Source organism: Poromitra crassiceps, assembly GCF_964638095.1.
Source record: "Poromitra crassiceps genome assembly, chromosome: 2".
Taxonomy (NCBI): domain Eukaryota; kingdom Metazoa; phylum Chordata; class Actinopteri; order Beryciformes; family Melamphaidae; genus Poromitra; species Poromitra crassiceps.
This window is the reverse complement of record NC_139624.1, coordinates 46,662,533-46,688,126: the sequence shown is the minus strand read 5'-3', so window position 1 is coordinate 46,688,126 and position 25,594 is coordinate 46,662,533. Positions and strand designations below refer to the sequence as shown.

At 45.9% G+C, this 25,594-nt stretch overlaps 1 protein-coding gene across 1 annotated transcript in view; it reads right to left on the bottom strand.

The window, feature by feature from the left end:
- ankrd16 (ankyrin repeat domain 16) overlaps positions 1–25,594 on the bottom strand; it is a 39,887-nt gene that overhangs the window by 1,463 nt on the left and 12,830 nt on the right. The window contains exons 2-6 of the mRNA XM_083651802.1: positions 8,821–9,041; positions 7,994–8,036; positions 5,614–5,722; positions 1,823–1,984; positions 141–219 (exon numbers count right to left, since the gene is read on the bottom strand). Coding sequence (XP_083507928.1) covers positions 141–219; positions 1,823–1,984; positions 5,614–5,722; positions 7,994–8,036; positions 8,821–9,041 — 614 coding nt within the window. The remainder of the gene's footprint in view (positions 1–140; positions 220–1,822; positions 1,985–5,613; positions 5,723–7,993; positions 8,037–8,820; positions 9,042–25,594) is intronic.

The following is a 25,594-nucleotide window of genomic DNA, read 5'->3' as shown; positions in this document are numbered from 1 at the left end:
TTAACAAAATATAAGCTCTCCCAGTCCCAGTCATTTGGATGGGCCAGTTGCACAAGTGGGTGGGCCCGGGCCCATTAGGCCCACCCAGAAGGCTGCCATGCCGCGGTAGCAGGTAATGTGGAGCCTGATGCGTTGCTTACCAGTTCTTCCTTTTTTGTCCCTAACATAAAGATCTGCTCCCAGCTCCAGCAGTGTTTTTAGAGTGGCAGTGTGGCCTTCCTGAAAAACACAAACAATGACAGTGTTAGCATGGACGGATTTTGACTTTTATACTTGGGAGGGAAGGGGGCGGCTGGGACAATGACAGTGTTAGCATGGGTGGTTAAGTGGTCTCTGTATGTCTGCACCACATACTGGGGGGGGGGGGGCACCAGGCAGGGCTGCGGGGAAGGGCTTGAAAATACAGGGGGAAAATACAGGGACTACAGATGCAAAAGGGACTACAGATGCAAATGAGCTCTTAGCTATTTCTGGTGCAATATATTTATTGTGTACTGTCCCTGCTCAAATAAACAATAAAGATAAAGATAAAAGATAAAATTTTGGCTGCTGTTTTGTTTTTTTGCCATTTGAAGCCAGATTTAGAGGAATTATTATTGTACAATAATTACAACAATTAGTCTCTAAATAATAATAATAATAATAAATATAGCCGCAAGCGGCGATGCGGGGTCCAAGCATCCGGTGGCTCGTGGTTCAGAAGTTATGGACCAAAAAATGTGAAATTGGCTGTTATAGCGCCACCATCTGGTGGATTGGTGTAATTTTTTTCATCTGAGTAGTGGGTGATGTCTTAAACCTGTGTGGAAAGTTTGGGTGATGGGGGGCGTATTGTTTCTGAGATCCACACACTTTTAGGGCAGGAAAGGAACAAAAGCAAGTACACAAAGGTTTAGACATTTATCATTTCAAAACGGATTCAAGTATCCAAAATCCTTTAATAACTTTAGGTCGGATTACTCCATAGATGACCCCGAAAAGTTTTCATGTGATTTGGCCAAACGGTCTAGGAGGAGTTCGCAAATGTAGGTTTTTGATCGAATTCAAAATGGCGGAAAATCTAGGCACACGCAAATGGGCGTGGCCTATATGGATAGATGCGTCTTGATCCAAGGAATCCCTGAGAAGTGACATTTTTAGTATAGCCCTCACGGTTCAGAAGATATGGACCATAACGCGAAATGGTCTGTTATAGTGCCACCATCTGGCCGGTATGGGTCATTTTTTGTTTCTGAGTAGTGAGGCACATTTCCAATCTATGTGCCCAGTCTGGCTACGCTGAGCATTACAGTTTCTGCTGTACATACAGTTTTACCGGAGAAGAATAAAAAAATAAAAATAAAAATCGGAACAGATACAATAGGGATCCACGTGCTTCGTGCTTGGACCCCTAATAATAATAGTAATAATAATGATAATACCAATAATACTACTACTAGTGAGGATGTAGCCTAAAACCCATGAGCTCAAGCGTAGAAACAGCTAGCTTTTACTCTTGTACTTTCACTGGTGAGATGTGTGCCATTGCCAGTTGACAAATGACCCACAAAGTCATGAGGTGATGCAGATAGTTGGAAAAAATGTATCCTAAGAAGCAGATGTGTGAGCAAACAAAGACTAGTTCACTTGGATTAAATGAAAAATGTTACTACAGTACTGTTTACGTTGACCAGTTTCTGTCATTGATTATAGCTGCAATTTAGGATGTGATGTTTTGAAGTCTAATGATGATGTACTAATTTGGCTTATTTCAACAAACTAAAAGCAAGCCCTTTTGGATGGCTTTGGGAGAAGCAAGGTGGACACAGATCATTGTTCTGACCTTGGCAGCGTAGTGCAGTGCAGTGAGCTGGATGTCGGTGGCCATCTGGTTCACGTCTACACCGAGCTCCCGCACCAAGAAACGCAGCGCCTCCTGCTGGCCAGTGACTGCAGCCTGGTGCACCGCCTGAGTCCCCAGTATGTCAGCTGCTGTCGGAGAGGCCTATGATACACACGCAAGCACGCATGCGCGCACGCGCACACACACACACACACACACACACACACACACACACACACACACAAACAAAGTAAACGTTATCAATTCAAATTCAAATGAGAAATTGATTCCAATTGAATTGGATTTTTGGGGGATTTTTACTAAATGGTTGCAATCAATGTCAAATAAATCACGTATTTCTCAGTCTGGTGTATAAAATCATAAAATAAATAATTAACAAACTGTTTATATGTGGGAGATGAATTGCGGGGAATCCTGCATTGTCTCACTTGCATATCTTGTTGCCAGATTGTTTTGAGCACACACACAAAAAACACTGGGTGGCGTAAACTACATTTATGAGTTGGAAGTTGGAATGTAGCATTTTGGGTGGGGTTAATGTGTTTCGGGGTTCTGCTTACACACATTGTTATAATGGTCACTCACTGTGATGTCTGATCCGCAAAGACTTGACGCCCACGTTTTAAATAACAAGGCTAGGTTGGAACCTAGCATATGGCCGGCATGGGAAAGCGTTGATGGGCCTGTTGTCAGCCAACGTGGCTGGTCGGTTTGAATTGTACCAGCCATGCACATTTGTTTACCAGGCAGGCATATTTTGTTACCCCACATTTGTGTGTCTGTCTTAACAACTAATTAATGGCCAATGGGGGGGGGGGAATGTGAAAATGGAAAAGACTGAAACTCAATTGCTCTAAAAATGGCCTACTTCCACCAATAAATTGTGATGACAAAAAATGATCCAGCAGTGCAGTTTTCTTCAGATTTGTGTGGAAATCAAACCCACGTCATCACAGAAGCTTCCTAGGTGACTTAGCAGTTAATTTATCAGTGAACATCAAACACACAAACTTCAGTAGTAACTCCAAATAGGTTGAGAGCAAGAGTGGGTAAGCATCATCCCATCAGCTGAGCACCGAATCCCTCTCCCTTATAAGGCAATTGTCCAGCAAACACCAACAAGTGCCACCCACGTAGTCCAAAGAAAACACCATAAATTGTCAAATTCAGACACTTTTCAGTGAAAGGCGAATGGGCACTGCAAAATAAGCATTGACGAGCAGGTGAATGGCAGACGAGTCCACCGCATTTAATTAGGCCGAATTCAGACCCCGGCCCCTCGGAGATTCCAGGCCGGCAGGCTGCCGCTGCACTCTCCCCTAAGGCAGCTGGCTTATCTCCTTGAAATGGAGAAAATGGCTGCCTATTTAATGCATGTAACTTGGCAGAATTTCTAGCCCATAACTTGGGCAATTGTATGTAACATACAAAATAACGGTAATGTCAAAGAATGCAAAGAAATGCAACTGGCTCATTAAAATCGCATTCCAGGATAATGTTAGTTAACGTAGTTAAGGGCTGCCTGCGGCTGTCACTCGCGTAGCGTCACAACATGCTGAATCCCACTCGATTTGGGGGCGGAACACACCAGGATTGGCCAAAGCCAAATCGGCTTGTAAATCCATGACATAATCCATGACAGAATCCGTGACAGAATGAGCGGACAAACCCTAATAAAGAGGCCGTCGCCGGCCTAAAAAACACGTTTATGCCATGATCCTACGGTATAGGCTAGATTTGCGTCTCATATAGCCTGTGTGTGCAGGAGCACTGGGTAAACAACGTAATAGGCTGGTGGAGACACTTGTAAAAATGATTGTTTGAGATTAAGGTTTGAATGAAATTACCTTTCGTCTTTTAAACTGTCCCGACTCCACGGATGTGATACCACTGTAAAAAGTACAAGGGTGTCTATGTTTTGAAACGGTAGGCTATATTAGTTCAATTAGACTGATTACTTCAGCGAACAGATAGAGTAGTGGTAGAGTAAAGTAGTAGTAAAGTAGTGGTAGTGGTCTTGCAAGCTGGGGATCCTGGGTTCAAAGCCCACTTGGGGCAGTATTTAATTTGGTTTAAATGTAGCATAAATTGTTAATCTGGACATAATTGTATGTATAAAGCTGCTGAATATACACTGTGTACATAGCAGAATAACTGAATATGCCCATTCATGGTAACGTCATATTTCGACGTCAGCTCGACGTTCCCGCGTAGACGTCTAAATCATCCCCAAATTGGCTGTGATTTGGCCACATCCTGGATGTCACTGAAAAACGTTATCACAAGATCATCATGACGTAATTTTGCTTGCTGGGCACTTATCATGCACTTATCATCCCTCATCTCTCCTCCTCTGTTCTCTCCTCCTCCACATTTCCTATTTTCTCCCCACCTCCCCCCTCTCCTCCCTCACATCCCCCCGCTCTCCCTCCCTCCTCCACTCTCCTGCTTTCTCCTCTTCCCGGTGTTTCTTCCTCTCCCCCCCTTCCCCCACTACTCTAAAGCATAGTACACATTCTACTCCAAAGCATGGCACCCACTCTATCCCCTCCAATATTTCGCCACTATTTAAAGCATGGCACCCATGCTCTTAGTATTTCGCCACTATTCAAAGCATGGCACCCACTCTTCCCTAAAGCAAGGCACCCATAAGCTCTATATGTGAACATGTGCTTATTTGGCAAAAGGACTCACTACTAAAGGCTTGCAGCCAATTAAATTAGGCATAGTTTGGTTGCTAAGAAATTGACATATGTCCGTTTGCAAGATGTGCGTCTATATTTCTCATTCTCTCCCCACCTCCTCCCTCCCCCTGCTCTCTTCTCCCCCACACCCCCCACCTCTCCTGCTCTCTCCTCTTGCTCCTTCCCCACCTCCTATACCCTCCAACATCTCCCATTCCCTCCCCACCCCATCACTCTCTCACATTCCCTCTGCTCTTCCCCCTTCTCCTGCTCTCTCCTCTGCTCTCTCTTCATTTCTATATTTTCTATATTATCAATTGTTCAAATGTTATCTTTATTCTGTATACTCTTGTTACTGCTGTGTCAGCTAGAATCAGCTAGACATACTTTCTGTGAAGCCCTCTGAGACATGCTTGTGAATTAGGGCTATATAAATAAACTTGACTTGACTTGACATTGCAAACTGTATTTTTCGCCAAAAACTAGTTTGCATGATAACATTTATTTGAACACATCTAACGTTATTTACCTTCGCCAATGCTCTTTTTTAATCAATAGACATTGAACCCATCATGCATACATGTACAGTATGTTGATGCTGAGGATGTCCTAATATATGGACACCGTCATGTCTCAGATCGAGAGCAGGACGCACAATGACACAACAAGCAACTTAGCGTTACAGCACTGAGATCACATTTGATTACCGGTATTAGCAATTGGATTATTATTGTCAACGAACGGGACTTATGCTACGAAGTTTTGGTGCATGCACCATGCATAGCCTACCTTCGGGGGAGGATGACTGAACCGCAACAGCAGGCATATTTGACGGTGTTCCCACTTGACGAAGACAGTCGAAGGTACTGCATTGTGGTTTTATCTGATGGCCAACGCTGATGTTTTATCATTGATGTTGTGTTACAAGAAATCACTTATTATATGGCATTTCGCTGCAGGCTTAGCTTTGGCTATGTGAAATGTAGCCAAGCCTTTGACCACGAGGGGGGTGTGCCGTGTGACACAAATGTTCATATCGCGATGATGAAAATATGATTTATTGTGCAGTCCTAGAGATGTACATACCTGGTGCTTCTCTAAGAGTAGTCTGGCCACAGTGATGTGTCCGTTCCTGACTGCATCCATGAAGGCAGTGACTCCGCAGCTGTCTTGTCCGTCCGGAGCGAAGCCGCATCTGGAGTTTGGAGGGAGGCAGGTGAAGCTCAGTCAAACACCGCTGAGTTTATGAAAGAGCGAAGTTTGTGTTCAGCAAGATAATCCACTTTAATTACTTTTTAAGCGTAAATGCATTTTTTTATGTGATTTTCAGAAAACGCTTCAAAAGTTATAAAAGTGGTCCTCATTTGTGAAGATTATCTTGTTGAACACAAACTTCGCTGTTTCATAAGCTTTTGTTAACCACAGACCTTATTTCATGCATTTAACGGAAATCCCCATACAAAAATACCATTCACTTTTCCACCTACAAACCGGAAGTGCGGACTCATTCCTGTGGTACTCTATTCCCGGTTTCATGTATTTTGACCATGGGACCTGTTGTAGTACTGTAATAAACATAAACAATAAAAATAAATGGCGCAGGCCAATTGATAATATTGGGTAACTAAGAAACTTTGTAACTGCATTGGATTAGCATAAATGTACATGTCTGTAAAGGGGAGACTCGTGGGTACCCATATAACCCATTCTCATTCAGATATCTTGAGGTGAGAGAACAAGGGACCCCTTTGAACATGGCCATGATGCGAGTTTTCCCCTCGCCACAATTTAGCCTAACTTTGGAGCGTTAGCCCCCTTCCCCACAAGCTAGCATAACATGGCTGGTACCAATGGATGTGTTTTTCCTCAGAGGGGCAGCCCAACCAAAGATGGCAAATAGGCTGCTGCTCAGCATGGGCGTCGTCAGCCCTGGGCTTCCGGGTCTAGAGCCCCGGATGTTGTTGTTTTTGTTTTTTTTCAATAAACAAAGTCTGGCATTAATAATCAGTACATTATACAAAAAAATCAGACTAAACATTTACAAAATTGGAACAGACAATCAAATAAACAACAAAATAAAATAAATAAAGCAAAATCATTAAGTCAGAGTTCTAAACAGTTTTCTAAAAAAAAAAAACAGAAAATATCAGTAGGCTATGCAGGAACAAATTATCAGTTACTATTGTCATAGTGTGTCATTACATAATGTTTCTGCTTCACTCCTCACCACCTCTCCACACGAGCTCATCATCTCACTATGAAATTATTCAAACAAATGACATGCGCCAACATGCACAGCATCACAGTAGCTACAACTATGAAATTATCTTATGTTATTTAGTTGTTTAGTTGTGAAGATATTTTCTAAGATAAATGGGCCTTGATGCTCAAGGCCCATTTATCTCAGAAAATATCTTCACACAGAATAACCATACAACCTACAACCTACAACGCTAGCATCAGCATGAAGCCACAGCCATCCACTCCAATGTCTATAGAAGCTAACGTTAGCATGACTGTCACAATAACAATGCCTTCACTTCACAGTTACATTAAACACAACCACACATCACTGCTTCATTAAACCATTACAACAAACAATACCTTGTTCCCAATTCCAGCTAGGCGCTTTTGATTAGATAGAACCGTAGGTTGAAGAGCGACATGTGTTTTGCGACCGGCCGGTGAGCACACCTTACGTCAAGTAGCGTAGATATAACATCACTACGTCCGCTCTAAGTTTCAAAATAAAAGTACCATATGATACAAAAACGGCACCATCAGAATTTAGGTTTACAGGAAGCGTGTACCTTAATAAAATACCTTCACAGGAGTTACTGGGGGGGTTCGTACCATTGAGATATAATATTTAATAAAATAAAATATGTAAATTTGCTAAGTGGACTCCCGCCAGAACCCTATCAAGGACCTCTGGTGGTCCCTGGACCTCACTTTGAGACCCACTAATCTTGTTCTTCTGTATTCATCTCAAATTACTCACAACATGGGTATTTACGGATTGGAAAAACCAAAAAATGTTGAGTGGGGGGGAGGGGAGCCCCCTCCCGCCTTACCCCCCCTCCCCGTCGGGGTACCTGGCTAAAGCCCCCAATGTCTTCAGGACCTAGAAACGCCCCTGCTGCTCAGTCAACAATAGGCCGTGCTTGTGCACATCCTTGCAATACAGTACTGTATGTACCTACGTAATACATACATACATACATGCAATACATACTGTACATACATACATACATACATACATACAGTACATACATGCAATACATACTGTACATACATACATACATACATACATACATACATACATACATACTGTACATACATGGCACATAGATATATGGCACATACATGCATGCATGCATGCATATATACATACATACATACATACATACATAAATACATACTGTAAATACATACATACAGAAAAAACAGTCAGACATGGACCAACCTCTCTAGTAAGATCCTGACAACGTCTTCACAGCCCTGCAGAGCTGGAGGAGGAACAGAGAGCAGTTTGAAGATGAGGTTGGTAGAGAATATCTACACTATAATGCCAGCAGCCAGCACTGTCTGTCTCTTTCTCTGTCCGCGTATGTGATGTCAACTCATTAGTGATGTTATCAGTGATGTCACACATAGACATTGTGACATCACTGATGATGTCATCAGTGACACACACACACACACACACACACACAAGAGACTGAGGGGAGAGAGGTAGAGAGGGAGAGGGAGGAGAGACACAGAGAGAGGGAGAGAGATACATTGCCCCAATAGGGCAGGTGAGGCCACGCAGCAGGCGAGCTGCATAAGCGAGCTGCAGGGCCAGTTCGGTGAGCTGCAGGGCGGGCGAGGCCTGCTAAATATGTATGTTTAAGTTCTATCCTGAGGGACGTTTAGTGAATCCCAGAGGTGGAGACTCGAGTCACTATTTTAACTGCTTGCAACTTGAGTTGACTGGTGACTTGTTACTTCACTTTGACTTGTACTTGGACAACTTGAAACGGTTTCTAAAGTCTTGACTTGAGATCTTTGAAAGTTACGAGATTTGTCCCACCAGATGACATCGAAGTTCTGTTTTCTGAATTTGTATGGAATGATTGAATTTATTGAAGTTGAAACTAATTATAGAAAATAAAATCATGATGCTCTCCCCACGTTTTTTATGCTATTAAAACCATATTGCATTGAAAGGTCCTAAGATATTGATACTGGACTTGTGATTTGTTCTGACTTGACCTGATGGTCTTCATTTAGACTGTGGACCGGCATCACCTGCAGTGTGTAGGGGTGTCCTGAGGATCTTGCTCTGGGTCCTCCAGATGTCCGGGGCAGTTTGGAGCAGGTGCGTGATGAGTGTAGGATCCCCCTCCCTGCAGGCGATGTGGAACGAGTTCCAGCCGTCCTTGTTCTTCAGTGCGGGGTCTGCACCGTGCAGCAGTAGCTCCTCCACCACGCCCAGGTTTCTGCGTGTGCAGGCCATCATCAGAGGAGTCCTGACAGAGAGGAGCAGAGGAGTGGCTTACCTGCACCATTATCTTCACAGTGTATAAAGGATGAAATACTGCATTATCTAATTCTGATGATCTGTTTTTTTATGGCATGGCCACTAAGGGCCAAGACATCTAGAACAGGGGTCCTCAACCCTTTGTAATTTTTAAGGCCCACTTCTGAGTGTTAAAAAAATCCCGAGGACCTTCCCAAATAAATGAGAGGGAAAAAAACACAACATACTAGAAATAGCCACCTCGCGGTTGTATGCCGCGGCCAATGAGTCAAGTAGCAAACTACGTCTGTCAAGAACTCATACAAGCACAAATACCTTGAAGGCCACGTAGCGTGGTGTGGTCATTCAGCCTCATGGCACTTTAGGCAGTTTGGGGGTACCTCAACAACACGGCTAATCATTTTCAACCTGGAAAATGGTCCTACCAATAAGCCTAACGCTATGCTCCAACCACCCAAATACCCCTAGCCCAGTGGTTCCCAACCTTGGGGTTGTGACCCCAAGTGGGGTCGTATGGAATTCCAATGGGGTCACGTGAATTTTGTTTTTGCTGCGGCCACGCCGGCCAGCATAGCTGGGCAGCAACTCCATAACTGTGGCTTCCCATGCAGGGATATCCCAAACGGTAGCTGGATGTCAGCACTGATGATGTCACAATGTGTCAGTGATCCTCACTATTTTTTTCCATGAGAGCCGCACTGGCAGGACAAAGTCAATAGGAGAGCCACTTTTACCGCAAAACACCTGAATTCTGTATTTTACTGTTTACACTATTTTTAATCATCAGAGTGTCTAATAATGTGATGAATAAATAAATAAATAAACAAACAATGCGATATACCAGTATATTTATAATAGTTTGTAATAATAGTATATAATTTTCAATACTGTCAAAACAAATAAAAACAATACAGCCACAAAGTCCTGAATACATTCTTCAGGTCTTGAATCTGTTGATGAGCTGCACTAATGGTTGTGTAGCCTCAGCTATTGTTATGAAATTCATTGACTTGCCTCCTATCTGAAGGCTCTGACTTATTTAGTTTACATTACATTACATTACATTATGTCATTTGGCAGACGCTTTTATCCAAAGCGACTTACAATAACACATTTTTGTCAGCAATAGAGCAATCAACTATGCAACACAGTCTATGACAACTACAACTTCTGAATAGTGGTACAAGTTTAGGTTAGTTTAGATTTTAGGTTAGTTTTCTTTTCTTTTTTTAGAGAGAGAAATAAGTTACCGTAAATTCCGGACTATAAGGCGCACCGGTGTATAAGCCGCACCTTCAAAGTTGACTATTTTTTTCTTATATAAGCCGCACCGGACTATAAGCCGCGGGTGTTTTAATGGGTTTTTTTTTTTTTTTTTGTGTGTTTTAATGTTTAATTACCATATGTAAGGGTTCATGCACAGAGGGGATTGTAGAGGAAGCTCCCATTTATTAACATTTCAACAAAACAACATAACACAACACCACCTGTGTTGTTTTTTACAGTGCACACAGTGTCATACAGTGTCATACAGTGTGGTGAAAAGAGGGCAAGAGAGGAAATTAAAACTTATTATAGTTATATAGGATTTATAGTTAGAAAGAGTGCTAAAAAAGAGAGATTTTTTTTTTTTTTTTTTTTTTTTGAAAAAATCCATAGATAAGCCGCACCGTTATATAAGCCGCAGGGGCCAAAAAAGGCCAAAAAACGGGAAAAAAGGTGCGGCTTATAGTCCGGAATTTACGGTAGTTCAAGAAGGGCCCAGATGCAGCCTGAAAAGGTGAGCCTTTAGCCTTTTCCGAAAGATCGGCAGTGATTCGGCCGTCGTGACCGAAGGTGGAAGCTCGTTCCACCATTGAGGTGCCAGGGACGAGAAGAGTCGACGGGATGAGCGACTTTTGAGCCCCCGTAGCGTAGGAGGGGCGAGGCGTCCTGCGCTGGTGGAGGAGCGCAGGAGCGCACCCGTTCCCGCACCTGTATTGGTGGTGGACAGTGGAGAGACAGACGATGATGAAGATGATGCAGCCGAAACAATGATGTTAACAGCGGGGGATGCAGCCAAAAACACACCGGTGGTTTGTGCAGCAGCAGAGCCAGAGGACACTAACGCTACAGATCTCTCTGCAGTAGACAAACCTGCATGCCAACCAAACGTGCGTTCTTTCCCGACTAGAACAGTATTTGGAAAAAGTAGCAGGTGAGACTATTGATGGTTATGGTCATATGGTCCTATCTTAATATTCCTCTAAATCTGGCTTGGCCCCCAAAAAGAATTCTGGCGGCCTGTTGGCCGCCACTAAATGGTTCACCTCCTGTCTTTCTGTGGCACTCCCAAAGTGCCAAGTCTGGCTACGCCAGTGCTTTGAATGTCATCTGGATGTGGCTCAAATATGCCACAACAGTAGCAATGGCAAACTCTACAGTCCCCGTTCGCAGGCCGGAGGGGCTGCATTGTGTGCTCAGACCTCTGGAGAAAAGTAGAGAAAACAGCCATCAGCCAATTTATTGCAAAATGCTTTGTGATTCAACGGTGAGAAAGTCGCCAGATCACTTTTGAGAAATAAAGTTGCTAGGACGGCAAGATGATGCAATATTCCACATTGAATGAAGTGTGCTGCGAGCCGCCAATTAAAGCTTAGCGAGCCACGCAATAAGTAACACTTGTAACATATGAGCTCATTAGCACGTGGAGCAATTGTGACAACATTGGTGATGTCATAAATCACTGATGATGTCACATAAGATTAGATTAGATTAGTCTTTATTGTCTCCCTAGGAGAAATTTGTCTTGGCCATTCGAGAGAACATACAGTAGGTGGCGTCATAGCCCACATATACTGTACATACAGTGCATGCATGTACAATCAAACTACAATTAACATTTAATACCGATATCCCTATACATCAAAAACATACAGACCAAGAATATTACCTAATATTGCACAAATGCCCTGTACAAAGACAATGTTGCCCCTCCCCCCAATAAATAGGTTTGATGATCAAATTAAAAGTTAAATATTGCACCGATGCCCTACAAAAAATATTGCATAACTGGAATGTTAGATATTGCACAGATACTCTACATCATCTCTTACTGTTAAGTAGTTTGATTGACAGGGGATCAAAAGAAAATGTATACCTGGCTGTTGAGCTTACAGTTTGGTACCCTGTACCTTCTTCCTGACAGCAACAGTTCATACTCTGGGGGCTGCATGCCAATAATTTCACCAGCCCTCCTGATTAGGTTTTGGAGTTGTGATTTGAATTTAACGGACAGGTTAAACCATGTAGTGATGCCGTAGCGAATAATGGATTCAATGGCTGACCTGTAGAACAACAATATCATGTTTTTATCCACTCCATGGACCCTGAGCCTTCTCAAAAAAAAAACGCTGGTTAATACGAGAACATACAAAATCAACTTGGTGAACCCAGTTTAACTGGATATCATGGATATCAAACAGAACTTATCAGGGTGAGTTAAAAATCTCATAAATACGAGTTCACGACTTTCATTTGAAGGCAGCAATAGTTTCACTGTTATCTCATGGAATTCTGGACAAAATCATATCAAACAAAAATATTCTTAGATTTGGGCCTTAAGCCCCAAACGCACAGGGAGCGTCAGACGCTCGCGTTTGGAAGCCCACCCATTGTTTTAAATGGCCGAACACGCACCAAGAGTGTTCTGACGTGCATCAAACTGCCTTGACGCTCGTACTCCCAACCTGTTTCGATTTTGGAGCGTCAAATGAGGTTCCAGCGGCCGCAACAAAAGCGCTCTGAGCTCCCCCCCTCCCTCTCTGCCCACTTTCATCCCCGTCTGTCTTGGTATGCTCCTCAAACAAATCTCACAGCAGTTTAAATACAGCAAGCATGTAAATACGCTACACTATATCTGATCAAAGTGAGAATAATGTTCTAAACGCATCGGCTAGCAAAATATAGCCTATCCCTGGATGTCATGATGAGATTAGATTGGTGAAAGTTTGGACAGAATGATTGGATTGTTTTCTCTCGCAGCGCTGCCTTTTCTTCTCCCCCTCTGCACGGCAGACAGGTAGGATGATCCAACAGCCTCTGAATGACAGGGGCTCAAAACTACGGTATAACAACTTTTTTTTCATCTGTCATTGTGCCTGCCTACATATAAATTAGTGGCCTTTCCCCCTAAATACTGATGGTTTTGTCATTCTGTGGTGTATACCTTTCAGATCTGATGCTTGCAGTGCGCTATAGGGGCAGAAATTGACAAGTTTCACTCCCTGTGCGTTTCGGGCTTTAGACACTAAATCGAATCAAAGGCTACGTTTATACAGCAAACCTTAGTGCTCAATTCTGTTTTTTTTTTTGTTTTTTTTGTGTGCTCAGATCTGAGTTTCTGTGGGGCTGTTCACACAGACTTTTTAAAAGTGGCCATATCAGATTCCAGTGTGAACAGGTCACGTCCCTGAAGTGACCCCCAGAGGCAGAGCTATCAAGCAGCTCTAACGGCTGACAGCTGGGCTTATCTTTTCTCTGACACTGCTGCCACCTTCTTCTATGGCCCCGTTCGGTAATTTTTGTTTTCATACACATATCAGTTACAATACGACCCCTCAAGTTTTGCTTGCACAGAAGTGTCACCTCAAATACTTGGTCTAAAACCACTGTCCCTCCACTGACTACCTCCGTCTCCATGTCTGTAATCAGTGACTGCCCGCCTGGCCCTTCCGCCAGCGCAGAACAGTGACGAATGTCGCTCTGGAGTAGGGATGCAGCGGTTTCCGGTTTGAAGGTATACCGCGGTTTGAAAAAGTCACGGTATCAAAACCACTAAGATTTGCCGGTAACACTTTACAATACTGGTGCACACGTGTGCATGTAATGATGGTTAACTCATGATGAATTAAGCCATTAATTGATGCTTACCGCATCATCAACTAATGAAAGGTATGTTTGATGAACACACTTAGTCATATATGAATTACTATTAACTAAGTAGGCTATGCCTATATCATCATGGATTAATTCATCATCAACACATATTATAGTATTATTATTAATTAATACCGTAATTCATGTGTTAATTACCACTATCGACATCCAGCTCCCTGCAACCGGAACTTTAGCATTACCAGACCGCAGTCCGCCAGACAAGCAGAACCAGCTGAGCGAGGCGGTGTGCAGCGTGTCGGGGACCGGCTAACCTCTCCCAGCCCCCACGCATCTGCTTACTAGCCGCCATTACCTCGTTCATCATGGGCATTCCTTCCTCTTCGAGGCTTGGTCCACTGCAGGGACACAGAACATGTGGCCGGTGTTTTGTGCCTATCTTACCGGGTGTCTAAATGCACGACCCAGCAGGCCAGCCACCCCCTACCACTACCCAGGCTAAGAGCCTCTCTCCCGGCCCCAGACACCCAGGACAGCCCCCCTACCACTACCCTGCCCAGGTGCCTCTCTCCCGGCCACCAGACACCCAGGACAGCCCCCTTACCACCACCCAACCCCTACCCGCCCTGCCCCTCACCTTGCCTGGGTCCCACACCTCCGGCCGAGACCCCCTCCAGAACCTCTTAGCTGTAGCTATCATTCCGATGTTGCTGCTCTGATGCTCTTTTATTCTCCTGTCAACCATTTTATGTGAAGCACTTTGAATTGCCTCTGTGTATGAAATGTGCTATACAAATAAACTTGACTTGATATAGGCTATGCGTGTAGTAGCCCACCTTGGTAGCTCCTACTAGCCCCGAACCAGACCAACTCAAACCCATTCTCTGACGTTGTATTCACTGCATCTCAACAGACCTCAAACACTGGATGTATGGCTTGTATGCCAAGAACCACATATGTATGAGTTAATAGTGTTGTGCCTCACAAAGTGACTATATCATTATGTATGAATTAATAGTAAAGTCACGACATACTTATGTATTAATTAATAGTTTTGTGCCACATATAGTAAAGTGACGACATACTTATGTATTAATAGTTTTGTGCCACATATTGTAAAGTCACGACATAATGATATCCTCAAAATCATTAGCTAATGCAGATGCTGATCATGAAATCACTTTTAGACAATATAGCAACACAAATGCATGCATTCCAGTCATGACAACAATTCAAAATATATAGGTAATCAGTGAAGACCATCATTGGAGTTATAAAAGCACATTTATTTATCAAGTTTGTGAACATGTCCCCAAATTCTGCCCTGGAGCAAGGACTCACTCTCCGGTGCCCCTTTTGTCTGTGCCAGCTGGGGGGAAACAGTCTCCCCTAAGGGTGAAGGAGGCCTCTCCCCTCTCCTCCCCACGGCCCCCGTTGCTCGATCTCTCCAGCGGGTCCACCTCCAACTTCCAGCTCTCGTCCTTTTTCACTTGTGTTGCTCTTCACTTCCCGAACCAACGTGACTGTAGCGACAGGTCTCCACCATGGTCTCCACGCACACACAACAAACAAGCTAGCTAAACCACAAGCTAGCTAAGTTGCTAAAGCTAAATTGCTACGGCTAGCTACCTGAAACTCTAACAAACCCGCTCGTTCCTCTTGCGATTGGTATCCATTCGACACTGCCACCACCACTGTGACCGACTCTTTAGGCTTTGCAGTTTGTACTCTTCAGGGGAATAAGAACTGCTGCTGTTGATGTTGGGGCAAAACAAGACCACCACGTTCTGCAAGCCAGCTAGTTGCTAGACCACGAGAATAAGTGTCAAGAAAGACATGGCACACAAACAATTACTTCCATTGCCTGCCAAAAATAAAAGCATGCAGAGCTCAGTAGTGCGTAGCTGGTTACAACATGAATTTCGACTTTTATTCTGAAAGTCTTGGCCGGAAACCATATGTTTTCTCGTGGCTACCTTGACAGTGGCCTAGGCATCTGGTAATCCAAAATAGACCAGAGAGGGTAATAGCACACTCACTCAGTGCGCTTTTAGACTCTCTGGTCTATTTCGGATTACCAGGGGCACAAAGTCCCAAAGATACATGCAGCGGATGCCAGACTGGATAAACCCATGGGCAAGCCTCTTTACTGTCAGTTTGAGTTTACCCGGTGAGCAGCAAGCATCAATCACTCGATCAGCCTGAGCCATGAGAGGAACCTCCATAAAATAGTGTAGCTACTGATAACAAGTAATCAGTACTGATAGACTACAGTACAGCACAGCTGCTGAAACCGCCTTAGCCGGCCGGGGCGCGCACTGAACCCAGTTAGCGAGGCGCCCATACACACACATCTTCCCAGTCATACATAGTGCCAGTGTCCCCGCCAGGCCACCACCACTGACAAACTACCGTAAACAGCAGAGGCGACTCCGCTGCACCCCGAACACCTCTCTTTACAGCCAGCTAGGCACCGGTCTAACAAAGAGAGCTCTCTTTCCCCAAAGTCGTAGTCGAGTATGTTTCCCCCGTAGCGCATCCCGTCTTTGTTATGCAACGGGGGAAACTCACTCGATTTCCTGGTTGCAGGCGACTGGAAGTTGATAGTGGTAATTAAGACATGAATTACAGTATATAGGTGCTGATGATGAATTCATCCATGATGATATAGGCATAGCCTACTTAACACATTCACTGCCAGCCGTTTTTTTTTTACTGTAGGTAGCTTCTGCCAGAGGGTTTTTTTGAGGATTCTGGCTCATCTTTCAAGAGCCGAGGATTCTTTTCTGCTAAGATTTTGTGAACACAAAATATCTCAAAAGAACTAATAGAATGTGTGCTTTCTCTGTCTAAAAGAGTTAGTTTGTAGAGTTAGTAGTTATGTAGATATTAGCCGTTGAGTACAGCATGGTTTCAGCGTCTGAGACTGAAAGCTGAGCTAATCGCAGTTTTGTGAAATTCAATCAAACAGGCAGAACAGTCACTTTAACCATTTATTTTTGGCATCAGTGAGACATCAGACATCTAAACAATATAGTTCTGAACCCCCTCTCCTTCAAACTCCTCCCTCCGTGGGCGTGTCTCTGGTGGCTTTCAGCAGCGTTTGTCTCAAGCGAGTTTTCTGCTGCTGCTGCTGCTGCTGCGAGTTTGAGCAGCCTCCCTCCCTGGCGGCCCCCTCGTCGGCGAGTCTGGATGGGGCTGCTCGTTTCTTGGGTTTTCGGTTGAGAGCTTTGATGAAGCTTTGTGCGATTCTAGGCTTTATGTTGCGTGTTTCAAAGTGTGTTTTGCACCCAGTCTATTTTTGGAACCCCCCACCGTTGTGCGCCCGTGTGCACCAGCGCGAAAGCGTTTTCGCCTACAGTATGAGAATGAGGCTCGTTCGTTTTCGGTTGTGAGCTCAGCTAGAATGAAGCTGCTTGCGATTCCTTTCTGCTGGTGTTTCAAAGGTGTTTCAAAGTGTGTTGCACCCATAATCTATTATGCAAATTTGCAATCCCCCACCGCCAGCTCCCAAGCGCGAAAGCGAAAGCGTTTTCGCCAATCCATTTTCATGAGAATGGCTTCCTCACACTGCTTTTTGCTTGGCTTCCTCTAGTCTGGAGAGCACTGTCGCCACTTAGTGGGTCGGTGGAATGGGTTGTACACGTTCGGTGGCTCCAATATTTATATAAGAGATGTAAAAGGGTTAGATCAACGTCCCACCGTCAAATTTTTTTTTTTTTTTTTTGACGTATCAACACGTCATTGGCAGTCAACCGTTGGATTTTTTTTGACGTATCAACACGTCAATGGCAGTGAACGTGTTAATTAATAGTAATTCATATATGACTCAGTGTGTTCATCAAACATACCTTTCATTATAGTCCATGGGCCAGACCAGATATCGGTATCACTCAAGGTGGCAAAATCTAGTCACATTTTTTGAAAAGGTACATGTCCATAGATGATATTTTGGTATGATAACCTTTGCTAAGTGGTAGCTTTGTCACAGTTATCAGCACATGAAGTTAACCACCCTCTACAATAAATTGGTATCTAGGCGCTGGTGCATATCCTACTTTAGGCTCATTTTCAGGACCTTTACTCATGTTTTATGAAGGCATGTTTGGTCTAATTTTAAAGGGTAGATTCATAGGTTAATTTAAGCACAGTTGTGAGTCTGTCTAATAAACATAGAGGTCACATGGGCTCTTCAAATTGTCAACAACATTCATTTTTCCACCATTTCCGCCTAAACTATAGTCTTTATTTGAGCATTGTGACATGTAGGAACATCACTGACACAAATAACAAAACCTGAAATACTCACAGGACTGTAACAATTCAGGAAATGTATAATCTTCCGATATTATCCCACCATGAAGGCTGATTGTGGGCCTTAAAGTCCCTGGAAACCAGAAATATTTTATTATTATTTAGCATTTTGAGTTCATCACATCACAGGAACCTATGTTAATAAGCCACCAGCCAAATTTGAACGATGATGAACGTCGCAAAGTATATAAATTTAGGTTTGACAGTCATGGCAAAAGTAATGAGAATCAATTAGATTTTAGAGTGTATTTTATCCCGCGGACTGTGTGGGCGTGTCCCGTCTGCAGCAGGGAAATTTCCCTCTCTCTCTCTCTCTCTCTCTCTCGGAGGAGACCTCTCTCCGTTAACGGAGAGAGAGGGAGAGAAGGAGAGAGAGAGAAGGAAAGAGAGATGGTGTGTGTGTGTGTGTGTGTGTGTGTGTTCGCGCATTGCTCCGCGCATAGCGTACAGAGAGGAAGAGATCTCTGCTCTGCCGCTGCGAGTGCACAGCGCTACTGTGTGTGTGTCAGTGTGTGTGTGCGCATGTGCAGACAGATAGACAGATAGACAGATAGATAGATAGATAGTAGGGCTGTGGCGATTCACTTATCTCCCGATTCGATACTATCACGATTCTTGGGTGCCGATTCGATTTATATTGCGATTCTTAAGTATTGCGATTCTACGATTATTGCGATTCGATATTACGATTTATTGCGATTTTTGTTTATTTTTTTCTTTTATTTTTTCAGTTTGTTTGCTTTTTTACACTAGATTAGAACATGGGAAAAGTTGAATCATACACTAGAGACTGTATATTATATATCATGAGTAGGGCTGGGCGATATAGTTAAAAACAGGGGCGGACTGGGATCATAATTCAGGCCGGGCATTAGATACCAAGCAGGCCAGGCCGATATGGGCCAACACGCGTGAAATTTGGGCCGTTTGAAGCCAGATTTGGGCCGTTTGAAGTCCAATTTTACAATGAGATGCACCCACTTTAACCCTGAAGTGTAATTATTACTTCAGACTAACTAATAAAGTAATAAAACCACTAGTAAACCAGTAGGCGGCGCCTGGCCTGCTGTTCAGTGAGTGGCCTGACTGCAAGCACCAAAAAAAAAAAAAAAAAAAAATTATTTGCGATTATCGATTCTGGAATAAAAGATCGATCCAAAAAATCGTGACATTAAAAATCACGATACTTAGGTGAATCGATTTTTTCCCCCACCCCTAATAGATAGATAGATAGATAGATAGATAGATAGATAGATAGATAGATAGATAGATAGATAGATGTTGGTTCTTAAAAGAGCCTTTGTGTTGACGCAATGCGTAGTTAGCTAGCTGCAAAAAGGTGTGGGACCACTAGAACTCTGAAGAGAGATGGAGGCAGAATGTGCGGGACTGCGGGTTGCGCGTGTACAAAGGTTATATAGAGCTTATGACGTCATAAGATTTTGCATTTGGGCACCTCGCGCACTGCTCTCGTCAATGAGGAAGTGGAAATCCAGACCTTGTAGAAAAGTGTCGATTTTAAGGCTTTGGGTTGAAAGTAATGTATTGTGGTGGACACTAAATGGACACTAGATGGTAGTATCTCACACCAGAAGGGACAGGATGGTGGGGGGAATGGGGAAGAGAAGGAGGTGTGTCTTACATAGGAGTTGCCTTGAAAGGTGTGTCTTACCTGTGAAATGTTTGTTGGAAGTCACGAGTAAAGACAAGAGCTTTTACCTGCAACCAGCTGTCCGTCTCTTTTTATCGACTTCCACATTGGTGACCCTGAACGTTTGAACATGGCTGATGAGGAGAACGGTCCCGCTCCCCGCGCTGTTTATGCGGCTACAGTGAAATTGCCAGAGTTTTGGCAACATGATCCAGAGCCGTGGTTCCAGCATATCGAGGCACAATTTCACCTCCGCGGGATCACGGTGGATGCCACCAAATATTTCCATGTAGTCGCGGCGTTGGATTCCTCCACCACCCGCCGTGTGATGGGGTTTTTGAGGGATCCCCCAGCAGATGGAAAGTACGACTCGTTGAAAGCACAGCTCCTCCGGCTGTTCCAGCTGTCCGACACGGAACGGGCCGAACGCCTGTTGTCCCTCAACGGATTGGGTGACGGTAAGCCCACCGAGCTGATGGAGAACATGCTGGCACTGCTCGGTTCGGGAGATTGTTCCTTTCTTTTTGTACAACTTTTTTTGCGCCAGCTTCCGCCTCCAGTGCGCACGGCTTTGGCCAGCTCGCCGCTCGTGCGCACCAAGGATTATCGGGGGATGGCAGAGGAACCGGACAGAATACTGCTGGCCTCCCGCCAATACAGTGTGCATGCCCTGCTTCCAACACAGTTCCAGCTCCCGCTGGAGGAGGAGGCGGCCGCTGTATCGGCTGTGACGGATCGTCGGAGGGGCGATGATGGACTGTGTTACTTCCATCGCCGTTTTGGAACCAAGGCGAGGCGCTGCACGCCGCCGTGTTCTTTTCTGGTCCAGCAGGGCCAGGGAAACGGGAGAGCCGGCGCTCAGCAGCGGCAGTGAGCGCTGGCGGTGCCGATAAGCTGCTGTTTATTGAAGACACATTGTCCGGTAGGCGCCTACTGGTGGACTCGGGCGCCCAGCGAAGCATCCTGCCTGCGTCTGCCGCGGACGTTTTGGGAGATGGACATGGGCCACCGCTGGATGCGGCTAATGGCACTCCCATTCGCACTTTCTGCACCAGGTTTGTGACATTGTGTTTAAACGGACGTCAGTTTAGTTGGGACTTTGTTGTAGCCTCTGTTTCGGTGCCTATACTGGGCGCGGATTTTTTGTGTGCGCACAGGCTGTTGGTGGACGTCGCGAACCGTCGTCTGATGGATGCAGTTGCTTTCTCTTCATATCCATGCACACTGGGGGGGCCGCTGGGGTCGTTGTCCCTGGCCAACATGCTCGCCGCAGGGGACGAGTACCAGCGTCTCCTGGCTGGGTTCCCGGCCCTGACTGTTCCCACCTTCTCTGCTGTGGTCGCGAAACATGGAGTGGAACATTTCATCACCACAGTGGGCCCGCCAGTTTTTGCACGCGCACGCCGCCTCGATGCAGCTAAACTGGCCATTGCAAGGGGGGAGTTTGCTACGATGGAGCGGCTTGGTATCGTACGGCGCTCCGACAGCCCGTGGGCCTCCGCTCTTCACATGGTGCCCAAGGCCGATGGGAGTTGGCGGCCCTGTGGTGATTTCCGTCGCCTTAACAATGCCACCACTCATGACCGGTATCCTGTCCCGCACATCCAGGATTTCTCCGTCCACCTGGCGGGGACCACCATTTTTTCTAAAGTGGATTTGGTGCGGGGCTACCATCAGGTCTCGGTCCAGCAGCACGACATACCCAAAACAGCCGTTATAACACCGTTCGGGCTGTTTGAGTTCCTCAGGATGCCGTTCGGCCTTAAAGGGGCGGCGCAAACATTCCAGCGACTGATGGACTCTGTGCTGCGAGGTATGCCTTTTCTTTTTGTTTACCTAGATGACATTCTGGTGGCCAGCGCCTCTCCCGAGGAGCACCTGGCACACCTCCGTCAGGTTTTCGGGCGACTAGACGAGCACGGGCTAATTGTGAATCCAGCCAAGTGTCAGTTTGGCCTGCCAGCCATTGATTTCCTGGGCCACCGAGTCTCTCCGCAGGGGGCTCTGCCTCTGCCTGCCAAGGTGGAGGCGATCACTGCGTTTCCACGTCCCCGCATCATCAAGACGCTGCAGGAGTTCCTCGGCATGGTAAACTTTTACAATCGCTTCATTGCGCACGCAGCTCATCTGATGCGGCCCCTGTATGATGCGCTGAAGGGCAGGAAGGACAGCCAGGACGTGGCGTGGTCCCCGGAGAGGGTCCAAGCCTTTGAGGAGGCCAAGACTGCTCTCGCTAACGCTGCCATGCTGGCGCACCCCTCCCCGGCTGCCCCGGTGGCCCTGACGACCGATGCCTCGGATTACGCAGTCGGTGCGGTGTGCGAGCAGTGGGTGGCTGGCGCCTGGCAGCCTCTCGCCTTTTTCAGCAGGAAGCTTCATGACAACGAGAGGAGGTACAGCACGTTTGACAGGGAGCTCCTGGCCCTTTTTCTCGCCACGCGTCATTTCAGGTTCCTGCTGGAGGGCCGGGAATTTACCGCCTTTGTGGACCACAAGCCCCTTACCTTTGCCATGGCCAAGACCACCGAACCGTGGTCAGCGCGGCAGCAGCGCCAGCTCTCAGCCATCTCGGAGTACACCACGGACATTAAGCATGTGGCCGGGAAGAACAATCTGGTGGCTGACTGCCTCTCCCGGGCACACGTCAGCACCGTGCACCTGGGAGTGGATTATGCTGCCATGGCTGCTGACCAGCTCACAGACTCCGGTATCCAGGCCTTTAGAACGGCCGCAACAGGGCTGCGGCTGGAGGATGTGGCGTTTCAGGAAAGGGGGGGACACGCTCCTCTGCGATGTGTCCACTGGCCAGCCCCGCCCCATGGTCCCCACCAGTTGGCGCCGTCGCGTGTTTGACGCTATGCATGCCCTTTCTCACCCGGGGGTGAAGGCGTCGGTCAAGCTGGTTGGGGCCAAATTCGTCTGGCCGGGCCTCAGGAAGGACGTGAAAGGCTGGGCAGCCTCGTGTTTGGCGTGCCAGCGAGCCAAAGTCACTGCTCCACCGTCACACTAAAGCCCCCCTGGAGCCGTTTCTTGTCCCAGAGAGGCGTTTTGACCACGTCAACGTGGACCTGGTGGGTCCGCTGCCCCCATCCCAGGGGTTCACTCACCTCCTCACCATGGTGGACAGGACCACCAGGTGGCCGGAGGTGGTACCCCTGACATCAACAACATCTGCAGAGGTGGCCCGGGCGTTCATCTCTGCCTGGGTGGCCCGTTTCGGCACACCGTCTGACTTGACCTCCGATCGGGGCGCCCAGTTCACCTCTGGGCTGTGGAGCGCTGTGGCTGAGGGCCTGGGGGTGAAACTCCATCGCACCACAGCGTACAATCCACAGGCCAACGGACTATGTGAGCGATTTCACCGCTCCATGAAAGCTGCTCTCCGGGCCTCTCTGACAGACAACAACTGGATCGACCGTCTGCCATGGGTCATGTTGGGCCTGCGGGCTGCCCCGAAAGAAGACCTGCAGTCCTCGTCTGCCGAGCTGGTGCTGGGTCAGCCGCTGAGGGTCCCGGGGGAGTTCCTGCTGGATGCTTCAGTCCCCTGGTCTGCTGCGACTCATCGCTCCGTTGCCCGGGACACCGCCAGCGCTTTCGCCCCTGTTCCTGTGCATCACTGCCTCCCCAAGTCCTATGTTCCCAAGGATCTGATGTCGGCCAGATACGTGTTCATCCGCCACGACGCCCATCGTTCTCCACTCCAGTCTCCATATGACGGGCCTTTCTGCGTTTTGGAGGCGGGGCCTAAGAACTTTGTCGTGGACATGGGGGGGAATAAGGAGCGGATTTCAGTGGACCGCTTAAAGCCTGCTCACGTGGCCCCAGATGGGCCGGTAGAGCTGGCTCAGCCCCCACGACGTGGCCGTCCTCCCAAGTCGGCACAGGGCACCTGTCCTATTCCGGTTTCCCTCCCGGCCTGGAAAGCTACCCCTGCTTTTCCGCCAGGTCGGCCTCGTCACCGGCGTGGGCGGCCTCCTGCCCCGCCCCCAAACCCTGTGACTGTTACGCGTAGTCGGTATGGCCGTGCGGTCAGGCCTCCCAAACGGGACTGAGGTGTTTGCACTGGTTTATGGACTTATGAAGTGTTTTCTTGTAAATGTCTCTTCTGAGTGTTCGGGGGGGGGGCTGTGTGGTGGACACTAAATGGACACTAGATGGTAGTATCTCACACCAGAAGGGACAGGATGGTGGGGGGAATGGGGAAGAGAAGGAGGTGTGTCTTACATAGGAGTTGCCTTGAAAGGTGTGTCTTACCTGTGAAATGTTTGTTGGAAGTCACGAGTAAAGACAAGAGCTTTTACCTGCAACCAGCTGTCCGTCTCTTTTTATCGACTTCCACAGTATCATAATTTCTGAGGGACACAATTACTAACATAAGACCCTAAATAACATAGTTAGAACGTTTTTGTGGATTTTGGTTTCCAGGGACTTTAAATTAGAAGATGAGCCCGGGCCAGAATTTTCACTAATTGGTACCACCCAAGTTGGTAAATTCTAGTTTTGTATTTTGAAAAGGTCTGTACCTTTTAGATGATATTTCAACTTGATAAACCTTCCCAAGTGGTATCACAAATATAATATTAAACAGTATTCATAATCTGTTTTATTCACCATCATCATTATCATCATAGTCATCCAGGGTCACGGCAACTTCTACATCCAGGGGGAGCATATGGGTATCCGCCTCCTCATGGGAAGACTTTAGCTCTTCAACAACATTACAATCTTTTTTGTTGAGACAATAGCATGTCTCTCCACAGGTTGCAAATAGCTGCTTGTCCTCTAGCTTTACCCAGTTCTGTGGCAGCTTTCACTGGTCCACGATGAATGTTATCAAGGCAGTTTTGCTGTCTGGATTACTTAAAAGCTTTCTCCACTGCACGACATTGTGTCCTGGGGCAATGTTCTTCCATTGAGTGCTACTACTTGCCGAACCACAACTGCATCTCTCGGCATTCTTGATTGATGTTTTCCAGTACACATCAAACACCACATCTATTCAGTTACTGAGTAACTGAAAGAGAGAGAAAGAGTAACTGTTACTCTTTCTCCTTCATGCAACGCTAGGTTCAACACAGAACCAGCAATCTCTCCAAAAGTCTTGCCATCATCTTTCAGCATGAGTGGTCTCCAATATCTTCAACTGCTAATGTTGATTTCTCTAACTCGCTAGTGAGTAGGGCTGGGTTCAAAAAATCGATTCTCCGATTTTTAATCGATTTTCATTTTAATCCTCGATTATCGATTCATATGTCCAGAGATCGATTTAAAAAATTTTTTTTTTTTTTTTTTTTTTTTTTTTAAATAAACAGGCTAAAATATTATGCTGTGTGTGGTAGTTGAAACATAGTTTCAAGTTGACGTTTAATTATGTTTGTAGTTGAAACAAAAACATAAATACTGTAGGCTACATGAATGGAAATGTTTGATCATTATTAATATCTACTTTTAGAAATTATATAGGCTGAAATCAAATCACTGTGCATAATTGTGAAAGTGTCTTTATTGACAGATGAAAAGGCTGTTATTTACCCTTTGTCACCACCTGGTGAGTAAATATATGTGTAACTAAAACTAAACTAAAAATTGACAACAGGTCTGCAACTTTTTTTCCCCATGTATCTACTTGGCTGGTTGGAAACCCCTGTGTTACATAACTGGACAGTCATGTAATTCAGGGTACAGCTCAAAAACCACGTTTT